General features: G+C 40.8%; 1 protein-coding gene across 8 annotated transcripts in view; it reads left to right on the top strand.

The window, feature by feature from the left end:
- GRM5 (glutamate metabotropic receptor 5) overlaps window positions 1-17,824 on the top strand; it is a 517,392-nt gene that overhangs the window by 76,264 nt on the left and 423,304 nt on the right. For all 8 annotated transcript variants that reach the window (XM_077485011.1, XM_077485017.1, XM_077485010.1 and 5 more), the window contains exon 2: window positions 5,474-6,342. In XM_077485011.1, the coding sequence (XP_077341137.1) occupies window positions 5,655-6,342 (688 nt within the window). In that variant the 5' untranslated portion in view covers window positions 5,474-5,654. The remainder of the gene's footprint in view (window positions 1-5,473; window positions 6,343-17,824) is intronic.

Raw genomic sequence — 17,824 nt, forward strand, 5'->3', positions numbered from 1 at the left:
TGATTGGCCGGAGCCGCGATGATGTCGGTAACGGCACTCTAGCTGAAGCAACAGCACGAACGTGTCATTGCTTCAGTGCACATGTGCCGAGTCTGATACAGGAGATATCTCCTAAACCATGCAGGTTTAGGAGATATCCGGGGTAGCTACAGGTAAACCTTACCTGTAGTAAAAAGTGAATTTTAAGGGTTTACAACCACTTTAAAGCAGTGCAGGAGCCAAATTTGGGCATTCCTATAACAAAAAAACTACTATAGATTCTTTGCTATAGTCTCTTTAATTTTTTATGATAGTATATAAAAGAAATTCTGTTATTTGTAATTGCCTCTTTGCTCCCTGAAATGGCACCTCTAGAGATTCATCTTTCTTTTCATATAATCTAATCTGGAAAATGGATGATGACCTTTACATTTTTCGCATGGCTACAGAATGTATACAGTATTTTAAATGTAATTTTTACATATTTTATTAGAAGTGACCTTCTCATACGTTCTCCTTTACAAAGTCCACAGCTGTGTTTCACTGAAGGTTTTTTTTTTGCCACAACTTGACCTTTTATATTCCATTTTTTTGAGATTAATGGCAATTTCCAACCTAAAATTTTGGTGTATGCCTCTAACCTGTCTGCGTCCATTTCCCTTCTCCCTAAATTCCATCTAAGATTCAGAATAGGTAGGAAGAGGGGCGAGGGAATATTTTTTTATGAATAAATATAGATAGAAGTTTCTTTCACATGGTTTAGTAAAGCAGCATGAACCATAAACAATTTCTCCATTATTAAATAAATTAAATGCCGTTTTGACCTTTGATGCGTCTCAGCACTGCCATTCTTTGCAGCCACTTCCGGTCTACATGCACTCCAGTGATGGCTGTACAATAATGTTCAGGGTAGGTTTAATCACGGTGACAATAGTGGACTATACCTGTGCATGTGTTGTATCACATCCCTTTGTAGTCTCTATTTAGAAAAAATGTGACAAGGTGACAGTGCAGGAGAACTTGTCATCCTGTAACAGGAAGTGCCTTAGTGGCAGGATTACAAGGTATTACTTTAACGCAGAATCTGAAACACTGAAAATTATTTTGTTAATTGCATAAAAATGAAAAACAGAAATGAAGGCTCTATAATTTTATCATAGGTGTATTTTAACAGGATATCAACCAAAAATCCAGAGAAAAACATGATACAAATGTTATAAATTGAGTTAAAATTCAGTAAGTAAAATAAGTATTTGATCTCCAAGCAAAACATGACATAGTACTTGGTGGAGAAACTCTTGTTGGCAAGCACAGAGGTAATATGTTTCTTGTAGTTGGTGATCAGGTTTGCACACATCTCAGGAGGGGTTTTGGTCCACTCTTCTTTACAGATCTTCTCTAAATCCTTAAGGTTTCTTGGCTGTCAATTGGCAACTCGAAGTTTCAGCTCTCTCCATAAAGTTTCTATAGGATTAAGGCCTGGAGACTGCCTAGGCCACTCCATAAACGTAATGTGCTTCTTCTTGAGCCAGTCCTTTGTTGCCTTGGCGGTATGTTTTGGGCCATAGTCATGCTGGAAGACCCATCCACGACCCATCTTCAGTGTTCTGGAGAGGGAAGAAGGTTCTCATCCAAGATTTTACAATACATGACCCCATCTATTGGCCCCTCAATGCGGCAAAGTTGACCTGTACCTTTAACAGAAAAACAGCCCTGAAGCATAATGTTTCCACCTCTGTGCTTGACTGTAGGGATGGTGTTCTTAAGGTCATAGTCAGCATTTTTCTTCCTCCAAACACGGCGGGTCGAGTTAATACCAGAGAGCTCAATTTTAGTCTTATCTGACCACAGGACTTTCTCCAAATCCTTCTCTGAAACATTTAGATGTTCATTGGCAAATTTCAGATGGGCCTGTACATGTGCCTTCTTGAGGAGGGGAACCTTGTGGGCGCTTCAGGATTTCAATCTGTGGCGGCGTATTGTGTTACCAATGGTTTGTTTGGGGACTGTGGTTCCTAACTGCCTTGAGCTTCAACAAGGATGGTTATTGTCTATTTCTTCCATTTGCGAATTTATCGCTCCAACAGTTGTCTACTTCTCACCAAGCTTCTTACTGAGCCCATTCCAGCCTTGTGCAGGTCTACAGTATTGTCCCTGACATCCTTTGACAGCTCTTTGGTCTTGCCCATGATGGTGAGGTTTGAATGGAAGAAAGAGATTCTGCGGACAGGAGTCTTCTATACACATAACAAGCTGTCGTTAGGAGAACCTTCTTGAATTGACAGGACTAATCTGTGAACTACATGAGCACATACTGTAGCCAGTCTGTAGGAGCCAGAATTATTGTTGGTTGGTAGGGGATCAAATACGTATTTTACTCACTGAACTGTAACTCAATTTCTAACATTCGTTTTATGTGTTTTTTTTCTGGATTTTTGGTTGATATTCTCTATCATTTAAAATACACCTATGATAAAAAAAACAATAGACCCTTTATATCTTTGTAAGTTGGCAAACTTACAAAATCTGCAGGGGATCAAATAATTATTTCCCCCACTGTATATAGAAGTTCAGCATGGGCACCATTCAGAGAATGTTTTAGACTTTCTCTGACTCGACAAGGTGTACGACGTAAAGTCACTACTACGCCACTCCATCTCATTTAATCAGAAAAGGCTTTGTAATAAATGAGAAAACATTCTCTGAATGGCACCCGTGCTGAGCGTGTGACCTCTTGTGTTCACAATGCATCAGGGTAGCCACTGAGCACAGGACTCATAAGCTAGTGGAGGCCAATGGAGTAGTGGTGTCTAGTACAGTGATTTCAAACCTTTAGAGCAGTGATTCTCAACTAGGGTTCCTCCAAAGGTTGCTAGGGTTTCCTTCAGCATTGGCCAATTTCTGCCTCTCAAATAAGTTCCCACTGACACCGTTGATCTTTTTAGCTATCTGTAAGGAGGTAATTCTTCCCAATGACCACAAGTGTAAGGACCATTCTTCCCACTGACCATCACACTAATGTATCATGAGTTGTAGATTTCTCATTTTTAGCAGGGGTTCCCCGAGATCGGAGAATTATTTCAAGGGTTCCTCTGTGTTGAAAAGGTTGAGAAAGGCTGCTTTAGAGGGATCCCACAAGCCTGGTTTAAACATTGGTCCAAGCTAGATCAATATAAATATGTATATATATATATAAAATTATTCTTTAACATTTGGAGATACTGCAGATAAAAACACGAAGCTCCAATCACAAAATGAAGCCTCAACCACTTCTGGACCACCCCCATAGCAGATATACTGCCCTCCTGTGCAGAATCATGTATATAGGTGATTCTGCACCTCTGCCAAGGGGGAATGCGCGCAGTGCCGGCAGGCTGATTCTGCTGTGAACACTCACAGCAGAAGCTAATCTGCGGGTGACAGGCACTGGATGTCCGCCGACACCTACCGATCCTCAGACAGAGACACAGAACTGAGCTCTGCCTATGTAAACAAAGCAGAGTTCCATTATGACAGGGGGGAAGTAATGGATTTTGTGCCTCTACAAAGCAGGGAAAGAAAATCTATCACATCCCTTAGTGAAAGCAGCACACTATGTACACAAAAACACTGGTTAGGCACACATTTAACCCTTTGATTGCCCTAGATGTTAACCCTCTTCCCAGCCAGTGTCCTTAGTACAGTGACAGTGCATGTTTTTAGCACTGATCACTGTATTAGTGCCACAGGTTCCCACAAAGTGTCAGTTAGTGTCACAATATCAGCCACAATATCGCAGTCCTGCTATAAGTTGCTGATCGCTGCCATTACTAGTATTAAAAAAAGAATAATCAAAATTCCAGTATATACAGTATACCATTGTTTGTAAACGCTATAACTTTTGTGCAAACCAATCTATATATGCATATTGTGATTTTTTTTTTTTAACAAAAATATGTAGCAGAATACATATTGGCCTAAGCTGGTGAAGAAATTCGTTTTTTTTTTTTTCATTTTTGGGGGGGGGGGGGGGATATGTATTATAGTGGAAAATAAAAAATATTGTTTTTTGTTTTCAAAATTGTCGCTTTTTTTTGTTTATAGAGCAAAAAATAAAAACCGCAAAGGTGATCAAATACCACCCAAAGAAAGCTCTATTTGTGGGGGAAAAAAGGACATCAATTTTATTGAGATACAGCATCACACGACCGCACAATTGTCAGTTAAAGTAACGCAGTGTTGTATCGCAAAAAATGGCCTGGTCATGAAGGGGGTAAAACTTTCTGGACATACATTTTCAAGTCAATGCATAAAATAGTGCAACACTACCTAAGATATAGCAGATACATTAATACTGTATACAGTACACTCACTTTATTAAGTTGGACCCCCTTTTGGCCTTCAGAACGGCCTTCATTCTTCCTGGCATAGATTCAACAAGGTGTTGGGAACATTCCTCAGAGATTTTGGTCCATAATGACATGATAGCATTACTCAGTTGCTGCAGATTTGTCGGCTTTTCTTTACCAAAAATATGTAGCAGAATTGATAATGATATCGACCTAAATTTATGAAGAAATTCGATTTTTTTTTTTTTTTATCAGATGTGTTTTATAGTAGAAAGTAAAAAATATTGTTGTTTAAAAAAAAAAAAATGTAGTGATGATCAAATACCACCAAAAAAAAGCTTTATTTGTGGAAAAAAAAAAAGGACATACATTTTATTTGGGTACAGCGTTGCATGACCGCACAATTGTCAGTTAAAATATTGCAGTGCCGTATGGCAAAAAATGGCCTAATCATGAAGGGAGGTAAATCTTCTGGAGGTTAAGTGGTTAATCTGCATATGGAAGCATTAGAACCCATGTTTGTTTGTTTTTTTTTACTTTATCTTTGTGCTCTTGAGATTTTCCCTCTCTTCTTGTCCTGTAGACACAACAGGATGTCTCTCTAAATTGAGGGAAATCCCCTCCATGACAGTTGTCACCAGAAGATATGCCCACTACTGATCAGTGATAACTCAAACTTTTGAATTTCACTTACTTTCAGTCCCAGTGACAGCTGTTGTTAGGACAAAAAGAGAGGATGATTTGCCATAAAATAGACACAAACAGAAGTTAAAAAGAATGACAGTTCTAACCCCTCACCATTCTATCCAAAACAAGTTTTGGTTTAGATAAACTCTAAACCATGGTTCCATGGAATCGTAGGGTTCCTCAAGAGGTTGTTAGGGGTTCCTTTCTGGTTCTCAGACATGTTCCCACTGACACCATTGATCTTTTTAGCTATCTGTATGGGGTTATTTCTTCTCAATGACCATAAGCGTAAGGAGCATTCTTCCCCTTTACCATCAAACTAATGTATAATGAGTTGTAGATATAGTAATTTATAGCAGATGTTCCCTGAGACCGGAAAGTTATTTCAAGGGTTCTTCTATGTTGAAACGGTTGATAAAGGCTGTTCTAAACAGTTTAATGTATAGGTATTAAGTATAATATGATCTTCTGTTTTTCAGGGAATGACAGTTTGGACTGATAGTGAATATCATCTTAGATGGTCTTTCGCCCTGGAAGGACGCTTGTTAAATGGTGGGAAGTAGTGCATGGAGAGTCATCAAAAAAGGAATAAAAGGTTGATTGCGTTGAAAATATTTTCCTTCACCATGCTCTCCTCTCCAGCATAAATTGTATTCTAAAATGCTCCCTTACATTTTGATTTTGACGGTGCTGCTGCTCTTAAGGGAGGATGGATCTGGTAATGGCGTTGGGATTACAGCATCGGCACAGACAAGTGAAAGACGTGTGGTGGCCCATATGCCAGGAGACATCATTATCGGGGCACTCTTTTCAGTTCATCACCAGCCATCAGTTGAAAAGGTTCACGAAAGGAAATGTGGAGAGGTAAGAGAGCAGTATGGTATTCAACGAGTGGAAGCCATGTTGCACACGCTTGACAGAATAAATGCGGATCCTAACCTTTTGCCAAACATAACCCTCGGATGTGAAATACGCGATTCCTGCTGGCATTCTGCTGTAGCTTTGGAACAGAGTATCGAATTTATTAGAGACTCGTTGATCTCTACCGAGGAAGAGGAAGGGCTGGTCCGCTGTGTTGATGGATCTTCTTCGGCATTCCACACAAAGAAGCCCATCGTTGGAGTTATAGGGCCTGGATCCAGCTCAGTGGCCATTCAAGTCCAGAATTTGTTACAACTTTTCAATATACCTCAGATTGCTTATTCTGCAACAAGCATGGACCTGAGCGACAAGACCTTGTATAAGTATTTCATGAGAGTGGTTCCTTCTGATGCTCAACAAGCAAGAGCCATGGTGGATATTGTCAAAAGGTACAACTGGACATATGTTTCTGCTGTACACACTGAAGGTAAGAAATTCCTTACTTGAAAAAGATATTGATAATGAATTTAAATCCTATAAAGTATACTCATATTACTTTCCTTTGTTATCTTTCTAATGTACTGAAAGACATTTTTGGTTTGCATGTTTTTGAAATAACCATATTGGTTTAGATGGGGATTGGTAGTCAGCTTTGATAAGTTCTTATCTGTGTGCATAGCATTATAAAAATCATTATTTGTACAGTGTTGGGTCCAGATACCACAGGAACTTAGTTTGTATGTTCACCCGATATTTGTGTGAATTTCCTCCAGATACTCAATTTTTTTTGTACCACAATTTGTCACAGATCAGCTGCGGAGCTGATCTGTGTCTCACCTTTACTGCAGTGGGTCGGCTGGCATCTGTTGTCCACTGTCTGGTGTTCAGCTCTGTGCACTCTCCAGCTATGGGTGTCGACACCCTTCACCTGTTGCCTAATATATGATTCCTTCCTGCTACTTCCTGCCCCTCATGTGCTTCTCTATTTAAATCCCTTTCAAACCAGCTACTGGTTGCTTGAGCAGCGTTTGTTTCTGAAGCTCCCCTGTGTAACCTGTTTTACCTGACTTCTTGCAAACTGATCTTCTGTATACCCGACCCGGCTTGTTATGATTACATAGTCTGCAGCCCGCCCTGACCTTGGCTCACTACCTGGCTTTCCTTGCTTTATCCATCCATCCTTGTCTACAGTGTCTTCTGGTACTTCCCATGCGAGCAGGGTGAACCCTGGGGGTCGTGACCTGGGGTCAGCACGCAGCTGACCAAACCTTCGTGAAAAGGGTCACTGGCGGAACACCGGCTGACTCTTAGACTCCACTCCCTGGGTGATCCCATTTCACCTGCTCGCCTGTGGGTTCGCTGTAAGTAGTACCGTGACACAATTCTATAACATTATTCAGCTATTTAAAACTTTTAAAAGTAAAAATTCTGCCTAAGATTCCTGCAATACTGTAGCTTTTGTTAGACAGAAAAAGCTTTACTGCGTACCTCTGTGAAGCTAGTTTTACTGTATTATTAGAGGCCTGATTCCCTTACCAACTGTCACCCCTAGCCCTGAGCTTCTCAACCAGGGCTCCATGGAAACCTTAGGTTCCTCCAGAGGTTTCTAGAATTTCCTTGAGCAATGAATAATTTCTGCCTCCCAGATATGTTCCCACTGACACCATTGATCTTTTTGGCTATCTGTAAAGGGGTAATTGGGGTAATAATTGGTGCAATCCCAATGACCAAAAGTATAAGGAGCATTAATGTATGATGAGTTGTAGATGTATTAATATTAAGCAGGGGGTTCCCTAAAACCCAAACGGTATTTTAAGGGTTCCTCTGTATTCAAAAGGTTACAAAAGGCTGCTCTAGCCTATGAGAAAGTCTTATGCTGCATACACGCGACCGTTTTTTCCATCGGAATAAACTCTGACGGTTTTTCCAACGGAGTTCCACTGAAACGGTCTTGTCTACACGCGATCACACCAAAGTTCGACTGTCTAGAACGCGTGACGTACAACACATATGACGGGACAAGAAAAAGGAAGTTCAATAGCCAGTTGCCAATAGCTGCTGTCTCGTACATGCTTCAGAGCATGCAACGTTTTTGGTCCGTTGGAATAGCATACAGACGAACAGTTTTCCCGTTAGGAATTGGTTCCTTCGGAAAGATTTAAAACATGTTCTGTTCCTAGGTCTGTCAGAATTTTCATTAAAAAAGTCAGATGAGGCCCACACACGATCGGAATATATGATGAAAAGATTCCTTTTTCTGCCAGAAAGTCCGATCGTGTGTACGCGGTATTAGAGATCAAATAGGGGGAGGTGGGGAGGTTAATTTTGAAGCCAGGTAAGGCCTTTGGTGTGAAAGTGAAACTATTTTCAGAGAGAACCTCTGGTGGCAGGACCTTTACTTTAATTTTAAGATGGGTGATAGGCTTGCATGTGTATTTGCCCTATTGTGCAGTTATGATATGGACATTAGATCTGTTATTTCCACAGAGGCATAAGGTGGTCAGATTTGAGCAATTCTGTCCCATTATCCTGGACAATGTGAATTTTTATTTTTTATGCTTTTTGCTTTCTGCTGACAATTCATCTTCCTTTGTTTTTACTAACACTTCAGCACATGCTGTCTATCTCATTCAATTTCCTCTCCCTTACCCTTTTCTTCTCTTATTTTCAATTTTTTTCAATTATTTATTTATTTATTCTGCTTATTCCGTTTGGAGAAAGAATAGACTAGGAGCTCTCAGCTCTTCAGTACATAGAAATTTTTGATTACCTTACATTGGGCTCTCTATATCCCCTCATAACAGGGGAGATGCATGGCCTTTAAAAATGTTGAAGCATGCTCACAGCCTTCTTGATAAGGGAATATCTGATCTACCAGCCTGGTGTTTATGAGAAGGTGACATTGTACCAAATTTTTTAATTTTTAATAATAATTAAAAAAAAATCATAGTTCTTTAGTAACTAAGAACCTAAAAAGTATCATTGAGTTGCTTTATTAAATAATAATAAAAAAAACAGAAAAAAAAACAAGTGTCAATGTAAAGTACCCCCTCTCCTTAAACCTTAGTTGGACCTTAACACGTATCCATCCCTCACCCAAGTCCTAAAAGTTGAATTAACTCCTAAATGATCCTATAAAGCAAAACTTAAAAATATGCAGGAAGCTTTTTTTTTTCTTTTCTTTTTTTTTTATTGCAGAAGAGACTAAGGGGTGTATTTTAGTTTAGAAAAAACAAAAACAAATTGAGAAGCTATTCATTCTGTGAAACTGCTTGTACATTTGTTCTGTGCAAATGGGGCAACATTTAATGATATTAGGCTATTTTCTCTAAAGTTATTCATTAATAAGAATAGAGCGAAACAGGTAAATATCCCATTATGGCCACTAGATAGCGCTGACGATCATAGGAAATAAATACTTAAATACTTTCCTGTGATTGCCAGGTCCATCTCATGGCCATACTGCAGTATTTGATTTGATGGTAAAGTATTTTCCCAAGCCACTTTATTCTGTATGAATAATGCTTGTCCTAGAGAGGGAATAGCCTAATATTCTGCCCTGTACACGCAGAACAAATGTACATGCAGTTTTGCATGTACAAGTTTCAAATTTGCTTAAAGTGGAACTTTAGTCAGAAAATTAAGCTAGATCAGTTTAGGCTGGGCCCTTTTGCAGATACATCTGAAAAACTTTAAAAATAAATGCCTATACTGTTAAAAATACAGCTTTGCACATGCTCAATTGCTGTTCATTGTTAGGCAGTTTTAGACACTGCTGAGATTGTAGAGGCCAAACTGCTGACAGCTTTAAAATGGAATTAAACCCTTCTACCCTTTACAGCCAAGGAAGCTGCTCCTGTTTGAACTTGCCATGGTGCTGCACATGTGATCAGTTATTACACGAGTCATTCGATGGTTTGACAGTTTGGTTGGGGACACAAGAAAATGTGACAGTTAGCACTCCGGGGATTTCAGGAATGTAACTGTTTTTTTAAACCATTAAATTAATGGGTTTCGCTCTGCTTTAAGATTTTACTGTTGCTAAGGTGCTCTGGGCTTCAGCAAAATGTCAGCACCCAGTATGAAAAATTGGGAGCAATGCTGGAGGCAATTTACAGCACACACTAGTTTTGGTAGCATAATTATTATTGTGGAATGTATATTCCTTGCTAAAGGACATTCTTTTCTTTTATCAAGTTGTTATGGGTAAAGTTACACTTTAAATGTTAAACCATAAAATGTTGCACCTAACCACCTACAAGCTAACCTCAACCCTTAACATTAACCCCTAATCCCTTACCTAAGCCCTTATCCCCCTAAAGAGAAAGCAAATCGTTTTTCAGTTTGTTTGACATCATGTTTTACTGTGTTCAAGTTTTTAAATTTTCTTTGTAAACACATTTTTTTACCTGGTGTTCCTGCTAGTAACAACTCTTCTCTGTTTTGGGCCAACAGTGCTAAATCACTGCCCAACAATTAGCTACAGCATGGTCAGACTGTCGTGCATGCTCTTCCAGTTTGTCCTCTGACCGACCACGTCACCGATAATAACCTTCTTGATCCCCTTGAGTCTGAATTTTGCCCTCAACACTCCACAGAAACTGCCCTCCTAAAACTAACAAACAATCACACCCTACTAAGTCAAAACCAATGGACACTGTTTCTGAACTCCTAATCCTGGACTTTTCTGCTGCCTTTGATATGGTTGACCACCCCCTCCTTAAAAAAAAATCTGTGTCTTTGGTCTCCGTGGCTGTACTCTTCACTGGTTCTGTTCCTACTTATCCAACTGCACCTTTAGCGTTACTTACAATTCTACTTCCTCCTCTCCCCTCTCTCTGTTGGGGTCCCTCAAGGTTCTGTTGTTGGACCTCTCTTATTCTTGATCTACACCCCCTCCCTGGGTCAGCTCTATACCCTTCAACTCACTCCCCCAGTCTCCTCATGTATCACTAATTTACTAACAGGAATATCAGCCTGGATGTCACGCCACTTCCTCAAACTCAATCTATCCAAACCTGAGCTCATAATTTTTTTCTCCCCCATGTGCCCCTTCCCCTGATCTCTCAAGATTGATGGCATTCCATTCCCGCATGCCAAAGTTCTAGGTGTAATCCTGGACTCTGATCTATCCTTTAGGCCAGGGGTCTCAAACTGGCAGCCCTCCAGCTGTTGTGCAACTACAAGTCCCATGAGGCATTGAAAGGCTGACAGTTAAAAGCACTTGTAGTTTCGACACAGTTGGAGGGCCAACAGTTTGAGAGCCCTGCTTTAGGCCCCACATCCAATTACTGTCCAAATCTTGCTGCCTCAACCTTCACAACATCTCCAAAATATGCCCCTTTCTAACCAATGACACCACAGAGTTCCTAGTTCACTCCTTTGTCATCTCTCGCCTTGACTACTGCAACTCCCTTCTCATTGGCTTACTTTTAACTAGGTTATCCCTCTTCAGCCCATCATTAATGCTGATACCAGGCTCATCCACCTTACCAACCGCTCAGTGTCTGCCACCCCTCTTTGTCAATCTCTCCACTGACTTCCACTCACCCCACAAATGAAATTCAAAATACTAACAACAACTCACAAAGCCATCCACAACTCAGCCCCCAGCTACATCTCTAGCCTAGTCTCAAAATACCAACCTACTCGTTCTCTTCATTCCTCCCAAGTCCACCTGCTTTCTTCTAGCTCCCTTGTCACCTCTTCCCATGCTCGCCTCCAGGACTTTTCCAGAGCCTCTCCAATCCTATGGAACACCTTACCCCAATCTGTCCGATTATCTTCTACTCTGATTGCTTTAAGACGATCCCTGAAAACCCTCCTCTTCAGAGACGCCTATTCTGCCCCCACCTAACAACTGTACATTTGTTTTCTCCATCAGCTCATTCCCAACAGTTTTTACCTCTTGTATCACTTGACCCTCCCTACTAGAATGTAAGCTCCAATGAGCTGGGCCCTCTGATTCCTCCTATATTGAATTGTATTGTAACTGTACTGTCTGCCCTTATGTTGTAAAGCGCTGCACAGTTGGCGCTATATAAATCCTGAAAAATTATAATAATCTGTGTGCGGTTTTCTGTTTACATGGCCATTCAGATTTCTTCCTGATAGACCTGGTAGACAGCCCAATGGTCAACGGAAGAAATGCAAACACCAGGCTGACAATGTTGCTGCAAATTGCGAGACAGTGGCTTAGGGTTGTTGGCCTGAAAGACTCCGTTGTCCCCTCCTTTTTGTTTCCCTCCACGTCATAGCAGTAATACATTTGCAGTGTACGAGGTGCCTGGAGTAATGAACATCCAGGGTCACCAAACCTAACACTTTCATGCTTGACAGCCAGTGGGGGTGCCATGAGAGCTTCAAGGGAAACTTTATGGCTGAGAGCAGGACTGTATCGTAAGTGCAAAGCAGTTTCCATGGTAACAAACGTTTGAGCGAAGAGAAATTGTTCGAATGATTTGGTTTCTGTCTCCAATAAACAAATAGTTGTAGCACTCACCGATAACCGACACCTAAATGAATTTGCACTTAATAAGCTCAGTGATTCATGGTATCTGTAAACATTCAGGTTCTCCTTTCCTTTCTTACGTTTTCAGTGTATAGAAGTAAAACACACAGAGGAAATAGACAAACTTATCTTCGATTAAATGCCTTGCGAGCGCAAACATGCGCCTTTCTGGGTGACGATTGAAAGCCACAAACTGATGACTACCACGCAAATAAACCTTCAACTACACAAATCACAATACCAGACCGTTGAATACCATGTGATTCTCCGTATAAGTCCGATAACCAAAAGCACTAAAAACATCTAAAAACACCGACTATACACCAACAATATCAATACACCTCCACTTGCAGGTGTATTGTTTCATTTTAAAGCCAAACTTAGATGTGGTGGCTGCATTTGTTAACTTTTTCAGGCTTTTTCCCCTTCATTTCACCGAGTGGTTCTGCCAGTAACGCACGTTCCAGACCATGCACACTTATTATTCTGTATCCTACCAACAGAAACAAGATAGAACTATGGAACCCTGTCCCTCTCCTGTTGTCCATAACATAGAGGGGTGTGCTTCTCTGTAGTTATCATAGAACATTGTAACTGACAACCGTTATACAAGCAAAGAGCACAGGAAATTATTGGCTTGTGAGATTTCCGGCAAGATCAGCAAGTATTGTTTGAATTTATCTGATGTAACCGATATAAATGAACAACTTGAATGGTATATTTAACAAATCAAAAGGAACCCAATATGAGAAGTTCACTAAAGCCACATAAAAAAAAAACTATCAATAAATGGTGTATCACATGCTGTTCTTACTCATTCAGTCACTATGAGATTCTTTTTCTGTATTGTGCAAAAAGCCTGGTTGATCCTGTTGCTCTCTATCTCCACCTTCTGTCAAAGTCCCCAATTCAGCTTGAAATATTGCAGCTCTACACATGCTCAGTTTTCAGTGAGTTTCTATGCTGATCATTTTCTCCCTATCACATCTGAGAAGTCCATGTGACTATAGAGTCACATATGTGGGCGTATACACAGCGGTAAAGGACAGCCCACTCCCTCCCTCTCTATGCCCATTAACCAGCTAAACACAATGGGGGTGGGTAGATATAGATTAATGGAGGCTTCTCCTCCCTCGTATTCCAAGACACAGGCTGGTGGGGCGTGACACAGCCAGTGACTGTCAGAAATCTGCCCACACCATGTTATTGCCAAACCATAATGTTGATTCAATTTCAAATATATACAGTATCTGTGTGATAGTTTAAAACAGTTTATTGATATTAATTATTTATTTCTACTCTGTATTCTACAGGCTGTTTTTTTTTTTTAAACACGTGACCAGTAGCAGAGGACTAGAAGCTCCTCCTGCTTATGTTTCCCTGCAGACAGGCTGGGAAGGAGCTGGGTCGTGTGATAGCTGTATATCGATTGGGAAAAATGTAATTAGATTTTTTTTAATTAAAATAATTACAGTGCCATCAACCACACACAGAAATAGAAGGGGCAATGTAAATTGCACAGTGTGTGTTTAGTATTAATTTAAGTCAATGTTTGACTTCAAGTCCACTTTAAGGAAAGGGTTGTTGGCAGAATTCCAGGGCTTTATATGGTAATGTTTATATATATATATATATATATATATATATATATATATATATATATATATATATATATATATACATATACAGTATTGGCCGAAATTGTTTGCACCCCAGAATTTTTTCCAGAAAATCAAGTATTTCTCACAGAAAAGTATTGCAGTAACAAGTTTTTCTATACAAATGTTTATTCCCTTTGTGTGTATTGGAACAAAACAAAAAAAGGGAGGGAAAAAAAAGCAAATTGGCCATAATGTTACACAAAACTCCAAAAATGGGCTGGTCGAAATTCTTGGCACCCTTAACTTAATATTTGGTTGCACACCCTTTGGAAAAAATAACTGAAATCAGTCGCTTCCTATAACCATCAATACGCTTCTTACACCTCTCACCCGGAATTTTGGACCACTCTCCCTTTCCAAACTGTTCATTTTTAAATCGACCTTCGTTGTGATTTTAAAAATAAAGGTGAAGTTTTTGTTTGTCAAACTGCAACTTTACAGTTGAACTTGTTTATTTTGTTTGCTCACAAAAGATCCGATTTTTATAATTATTTGGCTTTGAACCAATCTGGGTATCTTACAACGATTACACATTTAAATACTTTTATTAAAATGGTAAAATATAAGAACAGGTTGCCTCTGTAGGGTCTGCGTGGGCTTAGAAAATACTCTACCTTTAAATATATACATGGGTTTGAACGCCAGATGGTACAATATTTTAATAACCGTGAAAGTAAAAAAAAAAAAGAGGGTGAAGGCATTGCAATTTGACAGCCCACTCTCAGCTATATAGTGACATATACCATGTAGAGAAGGAAAAATAGAATCTAATAGATTTCTATAAACTCTATTTTAGGTAGGATCTTGAAGATTAAATTGTTCTCTAGAAGTCCACAACCCCCCTCTTGGGGAAAAAGGGCCAGGCTTAAAGTCCCACTCCATGTTTTTCTACCCTACCTCCTTATAACTGCCTAACTCCCCCCCTCCTTCACCACCACCACACACACAATTTTTTTTGACCCATTATACATGCTGTATGTAACAATGACCAATCGTCTTTTCTTATTTGCTTCCTTTTGGTTTGTTAAATGTAACGTTGAAAATGTTTTGTTATATCAATTTGATAAGTGCAAAAACCACCTCTTGTTGGCTTCTAACTTCCTGTGATCTCTGCTTGTGCTACACTGTTATAGGCAGAGGCGTCGCTGGGGGTGGCTATTGGGACTATAGCCCCGAATCTGGGGCCCATAGCCCCGAGTCTCTCACTGGGTGCAGCAGTGCCATGAGCGGTAATTGTGGGCGCTGTGCAGATAACTAACATGTCGGCCATTTTACTTTGTTCTGCCACTGCACTGGTTGCTAGAACCGCCCAGGGCCTAGCAACCAGTGATGTCACATAACCTGAGTGACACAGCGTGAGCCCGAGGCAGTGCCATCGCGGGGTGACATCCGTGGGTAGTGGCACCGCTAACACCGCCCGCTGCCCTACACTCTCGGGTGTTGCCGGCTGTCTCCCTCAGCGTAGCGGATGGAAGCCACCTCCCCCCCTCTCTCTTTAGACCCACACAGGAGGAGAAGGAGCCCGAGGGACCCACCACTGTGTACAGTATATCCGTCAGTGCTGTTCTGAGGTCTGTACATTTTACTATGCAGTATGTAGGTGGACATGTGCAGAGGGGGCCTATACTGATAGGGAGTCTGCACTGAAGGGGGTGTCTATACTAATGGGGGGTCTGCACTGAAGGGGGGGACTATACAGATGGGGGGCCTGCACTGAGGAGGGAGGTGTCTATACTGAAGAGGGGGTCTGCATTGAAGGGGGTTGTCTATACTGATGGGGGTCTGCACTGAAGGGGGGACTGTACAGATGGGGGGCCTGCACTGAGGAGGGAGGTGTCTATACTGAAGAGGGGGTCTGCATTGAAGGGGGGTCTGCACTGAGGGGGTTTCTATACTAATGGGGGGTTCTGCACTGAGGGTGGTGTCTATATTGGGGGGTGTATATACTGATGGGGGGTCTGCACTGAGGGGGGTCTATACTGAGGGTCTGTACTGATGGAATAAAGTGGTCTGTACCATGCCCGCAGCCTCTGCATCTCCTGTGAATGCCCGCCCAAGCGCATGACTTTCTTTACTTTGCTGCTATGGACTCTAGCCCCAGATCTTTGGTAGCCCTAGAAACGCCCCTAGTTATAGGTATATTACATAGTTACATAGTAGGTAAGGTTGAAAAAAGACACATCAAGTCCAACCTATGTGTGTGTGATTATATGTCAGTATTACATTGTATATCCCTGTATGTTGCGGTCGTTCAGGTGCTTATCTAATATTTTTTTTAAACTATCGATGCTCCCTACTGAAACCACAGCCTGTGGAAGGGAATTGCACATCCTTGCCGCTCTTACAGTAAAGAACCCTCTATGTAGTTTAAGCTTAAAACTCTTTTCTTCTGATTTTAATGAATGGCCACATGTCTTGTTAAACTCCCTTCCGCAAAAAAGTTTTATCTCTATTGTGGGATCGCCAGTACGGTATTTTTAAATTGAAATTATATCCCCTCTCAAGCGTCTCTTATTGTTTACTATTATTGTTTGCTTAAAACTTCAGGACCCCATCCATCCATGTTATGGGCAAGAAGACGAGGGAAGTTCCCAGTAGTCCTGTCCTAGGACTAGAAGTGTGTTGGTATCAGAATCACCATGTAAAAATAAAGGGAAAAAAAAATTATTTTTTGGTGTATGCTTTGAATGGTGCAATCTTCTGGTCCATTGACATCACTGGTCCTACTTCTTCTCCTCTAGCAGTGAAGGAGGGTGCTTAGCACTCCTGGACAGCACATTGTTTATGTGATAAGTGCCATGCTGTCCTGGAAACAGTATAATGAGGCTGGCATGATAAGGAGGCATGTCCATTATGGCTTGGGCTCACAGGAAGAGCATTTTTTTAAGTTGTAAATCCAAGGTAGAGTTATCTTTCATTGTGCCCAGCACAACTCTTCTTCTAGAAGTCTTTCAGTATGTCCAGCACAGCTCTTCTTCTATAAGTCTTTCAGTATGCCCACCACAGTCCTTCTTTTATTAGACTTTCAGTATGCCCACCACATCCCATCTTGTAGAAGTCTTTCAGTATGCCCACCACAGTCCTTCTTTTATTAGACTTTCAGTATGCCCACCACAGTCCTTCTTTTATTAGACTTTCAGTATGCCCACCACAGTCCTTCTTTTATTACACTTTCAGTATGCCCACCACAGTCCTTCTTTTATTACACTTTCAGTATGCCCACCACAGTCCTTCTTTTATTAGACTTTCAGTATGCCCACCACAGTCCTTCTTTTATTAGACTTTCAGTATGCCCACCACAGTCCTTCTTTTATTACACTTTCAGTATGCCCACCACAGTCCTTCTTTTATTAGACTTTCAGTATGCCCACCACAGTCCTTCTTTTATTAGACTTTCAGTATGCCCACCACATTCCATCTTGTAGAAGTCTTTCAGTATGCCCACCACAGTCCTTCTTTTATTAGACTTTCAGTATGCCCACCACAGTCCTTCTTTTATTAGACTTTCAGTATGCCCACCACAGTCCTTCTTTTATTAGACTTTCAGTATGCCCACCACATTCCATCTTTTAGAAGTCTTTCAGTATGCCCACCACAGTCATTCTTCTAGAAGTTCTTCTTATATTAGACTTTCAGTATGCCCACCACAGTCATTCTTCTAGAAGTTCTTCTTATATTAGACTTTCAGTATGCCCACCACAGTCATTCTTCTAGAAGTCTTTCAGCATGCCCACCACAGTCCTTCTAGAAGTCTTTCTTCTAGTAGACTTTCAGTATACCAACCACATCCCATCTTC

Source organism: Lithobates pipiens, unplaced genomic scaffold, assembly GCF_037356315.1.
Source record: "Lithobates pipiens isolate NorthernLeopardFrog02 unplaced genomic scaffold, aLitPip1_a1.2 Scaffold_17, whole genome shotgun sequence".
NCBI classification, from domain to species: Eukaryota; Metazoa; Chordata; class Amphibia; order Anura; family Ranidae; genus Lithobates; species Lithobates pipiens.